Source organism: Sturnus vulgaris, chromosome 2 (genome assembly GCF_052056855.1).
Source record: "Sturnus vulgaris isolate bStuVul1 chromosome 2, bStuVul1.hap1, whole genome shotgun sequence".
NCBI classification, from domain to species: domain Eukaryota; kingdom Metazoa; phylum Chordata; class Aves; order Passeriformes; family Sturnidae; genus Sturnus; species Sturnus vulgaris.
This window is the reverse complement of record NC_142244.1, coordinates 87,416,776-87,425,668: the sequence shown is the minus strand read 5'-3', so window position 1 is coordinate 87,425,668 and position 8,893 is coordinate 87,416,776. Positions and strand designations below refer to the sequence as shown.

The following is an 8,893-nucleotide window of genomic DNA, read 5'->3' as shown; positions in this document are numbered from 1 at the left end:
CAGAATCATTTAGGTTGGAAAAGACCTCCAAGATCATCAAGTCCAACCTTTGACTGATCACCACCTTGCTAATTAGACCATGGCACTAAATGCCACATCCAGCTCTTTCTTGAACACCTCCAGGGATAGTGACTCCACCACCTCCCTGAGCAGCTCATTCTAATACTTAATAACTCTTTCTGTGAACAAATTCTTCCTGAAGTCCAACCTGAAGTTTTCCTGGTGCAGCTTGGAGCCATTCCTCTCATCCTTTTGTTGATTACTTGAGAGAAGAGGCCAACCCCTGCCTGGCTACAACCTCCTTTCAGGGAGTTGTAGAGAGCAATAAGGTCTCCTTTGAGCCTCCTTCTCTCCAGGCTGAACAACCCCAGCTCCCTCCTCATAGGACCCACTGTCAGTCAGTAGCACTAAGCAAAGTCTGTCTCCCTCTTGTTCAGCTCCCTGCCCTCAGGTATTTACACCCATGGATAAGTATCCTTCTTAGCCTTCTCTTCTCCTGTCTGGACAAGCAGTCCTTTAATAATCTTGGTCCTTTGCTTGACTTCTTCCACCACGTGCATGTCTCTTTCATACTGACAAACTCTGGGTGTGTCTCACCTGGGCTCAATAGAGTCTTGACTCCAGTTTTCACAGATACTACTAAAGAAGGGAGTGAAAGCAAGACTTTCACCCTTTGCTCAGATCCAGTCCCTGCACTGAGAGTAGCTGAGTGTGTTAGCTGATGATTAGGGGTTCCTTCAATGACTGATGAATTCAGACTGCTCTCTATTGGAAAAGGACTTGTATCACAAAAGTCACTGTTCCAAGTGCTGCCTTTTATGGAATCTTAACTAAGAGGCCAAAGGCAAAAGATTTCAAGAGAACAGGCAGTCCTCCCTAACTAGATGATGGAATTGAATTGTTTGGTAGAGGAGAATGCCTCTAAAGAGCCTACTTGCAGCAATTCTCACAGCATGTCACACCTCCACACAACTTCAAGAGCTCTCTTGGAAGAAGGAATGACTTGATCAATTACAGAGGCACCTATGGCTACTGGCAAAACAAGTCATTTCCTAATACAGTGAGAAGTTGGTATGTGTTTCCCAGTGAGCTCCCAAGCATGTGCCATGGTAAAAATCACAGCTCAATTTGCCTGCACTATTGTTTCAGTCCCATATAGAGGATGATAGACCTCAAATCCATTCATCTCTGCAAATAAGCAACATTATTTAGTAATGAAACAGGGTGGAGAACTGCCACAGAGGAACCACGCAAACTTCTCCCAAATTTGAAAGAAAAACATCGTATAAAATGGCCATGTTGGTATTTTGCTGCACACCAGCACAGAGAACAATCAACCAAACAAAACATTTTCCTGACCCTAACAGAAAGCATTTGATTCACATTCTCAATTCAAGGTATCCTTTAAAACGTGACAAGGAGGCTGAGGATCCAAACGGGGTGTGAATCACAAGGGAGCGCGTGAAGAAACACACAGCGGAGGACGCGCAACACCGCTGCCTTCATAGCATTGCCCTCTCTATTGCTGGCAATAACCGCGATCGCAGGCCAAAGGCGCTGTCCTGCCGGGACACAGCCCTGTGCAACCAGCGCCTCACCAGCGTGCTTCGTGCCCCACCGAGCCAGCGGGTCCGGCCCCGCCGCTCCCCGGCCCCGCCGCTCGCGTGGAGCTGCGTGAAGCTGTGCTCGCGTGGAGCTGCTCTTGTGTGGAGCTGTGCAAGCGTGGAGCTGTGCTTGTGTGGAGCTGTGCTTGCATGGAGCTGTGTGATGTGTTCGCATGGAGTTGTGATTGCATGCAGCTGTGTTTGCGTGGAGCTGTGCTCGTATGGAGCTGTGCTTGCATGGAGCTGTGTCGAGCTGTGTTCGCATGGAGCTGTTCTTGTGTGGAGCTGTACTCGTGTGAAGCTGTGCTTGTGTGGAGCTGTGCTTGCCTGGAGCTGTGCTTGCATAGTAGAGCTGTGCTTGCATGGAGCAGTGCCTGCATGGAGCTGTGCCTGCATGGAGCTGTGCCTGCATGGAGCTGTGCTTGCATGAAGCTGTGCCTGCATGGAGCTGTGCTGCCCTCCGGCGGCCGCCCGCCGCACCCGCCCGGGCCGAGGCCGCCCGCCCGGGCACCGGGACACACAGGGCGGGAGCAGCGCGGGGCTCGACGCTGGAACCCGCGGAAGGAACCCCGGGGCGCAGCGATGTGAGACACCGGCATTTCGCGGTGTCCTTGCCCGTGGCAGGGGGTGGGACTAGGTGATGGCTAAAAGATCCCTTTCCAACCCAATCCGTTCTGTATCATTTATCTTTTCTTTTTCTTTAAGCTTTCCTTAAACATTTTCTTGCCATTCTGCTCCCCCAGTTCCTAAACGCTCTCTCCCTTGGGTGTTGAGAAGCGGATGTGCAGCATATGGCTTCGCGGAGAAGATGTAGGGAGTCAGAGGAACCGAGACTCAGTTCTGCTCGCCAGGGAGCTGGAGCGAGAGGCCGAAGCTCTCACCTGCTTGCACTAAAGTCTAGGCCAATATTCCTACATACCTCTTTTGTAAAATTATTTCAAGATCACATATTTTTACAGCATCATCTATATAAAGATATAAATAGTTAGTACTATAAATCAAAGCCCTGTAAAAAAGTGATTTAAACACTCCTAGGCAAGAACATTATCATGAGAAACTACTGGCGCTTCATACTACTTAACTCAGATATTTTTAAGCACTGGGAAAGCTGTTCTGATAGCAACATTCATTCACAACTTCATATTTATTGAAGTCACTAAGGAACAACGAGGAACAACGTATGTCATTGGCTCTGCATTCAAGATCATAAATCATTGCTGTAAAACTCGAACACAGCTAAGCACCAGATATAGAGTCATTGAACCATAGACTGGTTCGGGTTGAAGGAGACCTTTAAAAATCATCTAATCCAATCCCTGATGGGTCTCAAGGGAATGTTGAAGAGAGGAATTACAAAGAACTGTCCGAGAAGATCCTACTCGATTGATAGTAGGAAAATGATTCATTGTTTACATAGAAAATTCTCCCTGGGGCAGCATTTCTGGTTTTGTTAGGTGGGAAAACATGTAAACTGAAATTTCTAAGGACCAGTTTACAACTCAGACACTGCAAATGTGAACCAGGCACACACAGAGGGTTCAACATGCACCCCTCTGTGGCAATGAGCTACAGAACCAATATTGATTTCAGTGGAGGGATTAATTCCATAGAGCTTTTATATGGATATATGAAGAAAACAAGTGCTTCATTGATCCATAACGTTGCCTGAAAGACGTGCACTATCTCACTAGATCTGATAATTTAATAACTGAGTTTGGAGTGTTACTTTGAAATACAGTCACAGCAGTATATACTGAAATCATTTATTGTCACGTGTAACATGCACATGCTGCAAAACGTTGCATTCATCCTAAGGAATCCCCAGGAACTGGGACTATACAACACTAATTTCATCTTTCATGCAGTTCAAAATGCACCTGAAAACAGTACACTATATATGTGACTTGAACATGTAGCGAGTGTAATGCTCCTATCATTGAAGCTGTGAACCAATGCATCCATTTTTCAGGAATAGCATCACACACAATCACAAGGAAACCTCGAAGTTATTGCAGGTCTCCTGGAATATACATTACTGATATATAAACCATTGATGTCAAATAGCGAGGATGTAAAAAGAGAGTTTATGTTGGGGATATAAACCTACCGCTTCTGCATTTAAGAGCTATGATGGTTTAGGTCAGGTCCACTGGAAGAGGAGTACAGGTAAGATGTGGGTATGTAGGGGTGTGTGTGTACATACGTACGCTAATACACGTGTGGTGCAAACAGCCTATACACCGACAAGCCTCGGCCGTGCTGGGTGCCCCTGCCCCACGGTCACACACCTGCACGCCCGGGCTGTGTCAGGGGCTCCCTCTCCCCGAGGACAGTCGGTGCCGGCCGGGCTCGCCCGGGACCTTGCCCCGGGGGCCTCCCGCTGGGGGCTCCTCGCGGGAGACCAGAGCGGGGAGCTCGGGGAGCTGCTGGAGCCTCCCGGGGCTGGACGTGTGCGGGAGCGGCCCCTTGCCGGGAGGTGCCCGCCGGGTGCCCGAGGGTCGGGCGCGCCCCGCACACCGCCCCTCGCTCCCGGCCGCGGGCTCCGCGCGGGGGCGGCGCGGGCGCGGCGCTGCGGCGGGGCCGCGCCTGCCAGCGGCCGGGAGGCAGCGCCGCCGCTCCCGCTCCGCTCCTGCTGCCGCTCCGCAACTTTCGGGCAAACACTGCCCCCTCGTCCTCGTCCCCCCGCCGGCGGCCGGTAAGCGCCGGGCTCCCGCGCCCGGCCGGGCGGGCGGAGGGCGGCGGGGAAGCCCGGCCGAGCCCCCCGGGCGGGCACCGCCGCGCACATGGCCGCGGGAAACTTCGGCCGGCGGGCGGGGCGGGGGCAGTCCCGGGGTGCCGCGGGCACTGGGAGGGGGAGATGGGAAGGAGCGGCGGAGCGGGCACGGGCAGGGGCGGGCAGGTGGCAGCCTCCGCCGAGCGGAGCGGAGCGGAGCGGTGCGCGTCGCCCCGGGCGCAGTGCGCGGGCGGCGGCGGCGAGTGAGCGACGGTCGCCGGACAGGTGCGGGCGGGCCGGGGCTGCGGGAAGGGAGCGGCGGCCCCGCAGTGCCCGGTGCGGAGCGAGCGGGACCCGGTGCGGGGCAGCGCGGGCCGGGCGGGAGACCCCGGGGGGCGGCTTTTGGTTCGGGCGTTTTGCCTTGCGGCGCCGGCGGGGAGGGAGAACAAGTTGCTGAGCGATGTAGCACGGGGGCACAGGGTTCAGGTGGAAAATCCAGGCAATTCACCTCTGGGTGTGTTGTTGGGGGTTGTTCTGGGGTTTTTGTTGGGTTCGGGGTGGTTTGTTTGTTTTTTGTTCCGTTGGCTTTTGGGGGGTTTTGTTGTGGTTTTGGTTTTTTGTTTGTTTTTAATAGGGCACAGAGGAAAACGTTAGTGCACAATGCTGAAATTGGTGATCTGGTCGCTGAGGCAGGTATCCAAAAAGCAGCAGTCGCTGGAGCAGCTACATTACTGTCGTTCTTCGTGCTAGCGTGAGGTTTATGTGCCTTTGCGAGGAAGGTCACTTTTTACCCTCTCCCCCCCCCCAACAACCCACCCTCCTTTTGCTAAGCCGTGCATCAGCAGCATGAATTCCAAGAAGCAGTAGGTGTTTCTTGGCATTTCAACTGGGATTTTGGAAAGGGAAGCTGGGTATTTAATGGGAAAAAATTGCGATGGAAGGAAAGGATGCGGAGGCTGCACACAGCCCTGGGTTTGCAGGCATGTGGAAGTTGTTGAAATAGGTAAAGGGTTGAAATTGGCATTTGGAAAATGGTGGCTATTTTTTTAGTTACTTATACCACAGATGAATATAGGGAAAAGCTGGGCCACAAAGAATTTTTCGTGTTTTGCAGTTTGCTGACAGCAGAAGGTAAAACGTGTCCTTGAAGATATACAATTTTACATAAACAGCTGATGTTTACATAAGCCTAGATAAGTTTGTGAAAAACGCAGATAGCAAAAGATGCGATGTTAGCTGAACTCCGCTATCCTGCTCTCCGTCCGTGCAATAATTTATCAATTTTTTGTATTGTTGCAGTGTAAGAACAAAGTGAACAGCTGCACCTTCACCAAAGCAACCACCTGCGTTCCTCTTCTCCTCTGGAATGGACAATGGGATGGTCTCTGACTTTATCATGATCAAAAACTTCTTCCTCTTCTGCGTTTCCATGAGTTTAGCCAGCCACTTCGGGTGAGTTGCCAGTTGCATTTGAATTTCTGCTATGGCTTTTTTAAGGAAATGAGAAATCTTGGCTCTGTATGGTATGGAGCAGCTGAACAAAACAAGCGAGCTTTGCGTTTCGTCTTAAGGTGCTGGTGTCAGGGGGAAGGGAGTCATTTGCTCTCCTGTTCAAATCTGCTCTCTTGTATCAGTTCTTTATGCCTGCTACGGTGGCACAAGGAAAGGCTTGTGGGGCACAGGGAGCTCAGAGCAGGCCTGCAGCTGCTGAGTGCTCTGACCTGGGTTTAGAACAGCCAGGGGCTGTGGTGCCCTCTGCCCCTGTGCCTGTGATGAGAGGGTCTTGCACCTTCCCTCTCACCTGGTGGGTGCTGGTTATAGGCAGTAGTGCAGAAAACCCCCCAAAACTGCAACAGTGAGACTCGATGCATGTTACTAGCTGGTACAGACTTTCCTCCTGAGTGACCTAAGATAGTCACTGCTTAGAAGGATATCTGAGTTTGAAACTTGTTAGAATAATTAGAACTCGTGTTTCCCGATTTTTGCTTTGGAAGGAATCCCGTTTCCTTATTTTTGCTTTGGATGCTTTCCTGACAGTGATATTTTGAAAATTGTATCAAGGAGATGCTCCAACTGTAGGTCTCAGAAAATGAAAAATAAGGTCAGAAATCCTCTATTCGTCTATTTTTCCTATACTCAAAGATCTTAAGAACTTTCCAAATATGAGCTATACAATGGAATCTGGAAAAAGTATTTTGCAAGTGCTTGGGAAACGTAGGCTGATTCTTCTTTGTGGAGGAGAACAATTATTTATGATTTCACCAGAAAAAAAATGAACCCTCCCAACATGCTGATTCACAAGCACACCCATCAATTCCTTGCTATAAGAAGATATAAAATGGAGATGCAAATCAGTTTCTGATTTCAAGCAAACGAATTTGTTCCAGATTGGAACTAGGAGAAAGACCAAACTTTGAGTGGTGACTGTCTCTGCTATAAGCAAAGCTTAGCCTGGTATCCAGCACGTGTCCCGTGCAGGTAGGCAGAATCCTGTACACCTCAGAGGTTTTTGTGAACAGTTGTAGGGCTGCACTCTACAAAGGATGCAAAGAGGTGCACACTCGTTTATTCACCTTGGAAAAACCTGGTCCTTCTTTCACCATGGTCTAAGGCAAAAGTCTCCCAGCATTTTGTGACAGAATTTAAGAGGGCAGATGTGGAGTGAGACTCGCTTTAAATTTGTCTTTACGTTATTGTAGTTTGACAAAGTATTTCCACATTGAGAAAATCTTGGTGACTGTAACCTTAAGTCCTTCTAGGTTTTTCGTCATCCCTGCATAAGGCAGCACATTGCAATAGTTGAGTGTGACCTGCTTGGTGTGTGGGTCTTTTAAGTGTGTTTGTCCTCTAACAGAAGAATAGATAGACGAGGATGCAAAAAGCCCCAAAACCAAACGACCCAAAACTTAGATAGTTTAACTCCCTTTCGACTCCAAAGCAAATACTGAATCGAAGTCCTAAGTAGAAATCAGTGTGACCTGTAACCTGGCAGATAACCAAAATGGGACAGTTAGAGGAAACTAGGACACTTGTTTTCTGTAAGTTAGTCAAAAAGCTTTTGTGCACTACAATGAGATCATCCTGTAAGTTCCCCCCACCCCACCCCCCTCACCCCCCATTTCTGATCCAGTAATTTTAGTCCAGGCCTGCAGAGATAAGCAGCTTCAATTCACTGCACCATTCACACACTGCCTTAGGGCTGAATTTTGACCCTGCTCAAAAGACAGGATGCTCCAGTGCTTCTGCTTCAGAGGCAGAAGCAGTTTCAGAGTGTAATTTGCTAAGTGCTTTGGGACTGACTCTTCAGGACGGAGCAGTACAATTAACATGTAGGCTGCTGTATTAACTGCAGGCATCTAATACTGATAACACTTGCTGTTGCTACCAGGTTCTTCTTTATTAGCTTCATCCATGTTTCTACTGTGCTCTTAATATTGCAGTGAGTTTTGCAATGTGCTAGATAAATGATTGGTCAAAGGAGCACAAATTAAAAATCAAAATACTGTAGGACATTACAGATGAAGACAGATTTTTTTACAGTTCTCCATAGTCATTCCATATTTATATTAAATAATAAATACGGTTTTTGCTGACACAGCCAAAGCCACCTTAGGGGATTTTGATTCACAATGCCTGGTACCATAAACAGAAGTTATGTATCTCAAGCTACTAAGCTACTTGAGAAATCTTAGCAAAAGACTCCGATTAATGTTTAACATAAATGCGTAATGACTATTGAGAATTATCCACATTAGTAGGCAGTAGAGGAGACATAATGTAGACATAATTGGTAGTAGCTATCTAAAGAAAAATCGCTGAATTAAAATTCAAAGATATAGATGAACTGAGAAGAAGTTTTCAAGTCCCCTCCTGTTTTCGGTTTAACAGTTTTATGAATCTACTTCTGTAGAAACGGTCCAGCATGAGTCAAAGCTTTTTCAAGCCTGCTTTTTCAGCCTCGAGTTGTATATAATGCTCTAGCAAGTTAGGGAGTTTTACTTAAGCGCTTATTTCAAGGTAGCACACAATTGTCTCAAAAGTAAACATTAGTAACAAAGGTAGATAATGATTAAAATAAATCCATGAAGAGTATTTTCAGGTGAAATTAAACATTGCTTGTGGGCCCTCGGGCACCCAGGTAGTGGCAGCCCAGTGAGGGTTGGTGCCACGTGTGGCTGATTGCGCACAGATCTCCCTGAAATGAGGTGGCCCATGGTTGGCTCCAAGCTGGCCAGCTCTTACTTTGCAGTTCCCAGGCCGTCCATGGGGTCACACTGGTGATGCACAGTCCTGGTGTGTTTGCCTTGTGGACGTGCCATTTCAGAAATCTGTCCAAGAGCCAGAACCAGCAGGGATGGACATTGTTCATGTATCCATGGTATAGTTGCCATCTGCTAGTAATATTTATAATAGCAGAAACACGGAGAACAGAGGATCCCAGTGATGTGTAGCCAACCATGCATTTATCTGTACACTCTGCAGAGTTCAGTCCATGGTGTGTCTGTAGTTTCACATGCCTCTTCTCCAGCTCACAGCCATTACTGCTAAGACCATAATCCTGCTATTTATGCAAAAC

General features: G+C 48.5%; 1 protein-coding gene across 9 annotated transcripts in view; it reads left to right on the top strand.

The window, feature by feature from the left end:
* Positions 1-3,420: 3,420 nt before the first annotated feature.
* Positions 3,421-8,893, top strand: part of GABRA5 (gamma-aminobutyric acid type A receptor subunit alpha5) — a 57,477-nt gene continuing 52,004 nt past the window's right edge. The window contains exons 1-3 of one of the 9 annotated variants that reach the window (XM_088159949.1): positions 4,171-4,299; positions 4,952-5,010; positions 5,617-5,769. In XM_088159949.1, the coding sequence (XP_088016075.1) occupies positions 5,684-5,769 (86 nt within the window). In that variant the 5' untranslated portion in view covers positions 4,171-4,299; positions 4,952-5,010; positions 5,617-5,683. Of the gene's footprint in view, positions 3,771-4,155; positions 4,300-4,493; positions 4,603-4,711; positions 5,770-8,893 lie in introns of those variants that run through there. The other 8 variants (XM_088159947.1, XM_088159953.1, XM_088159948.1 and 5 more) reach the window with 8 other exon arrangements.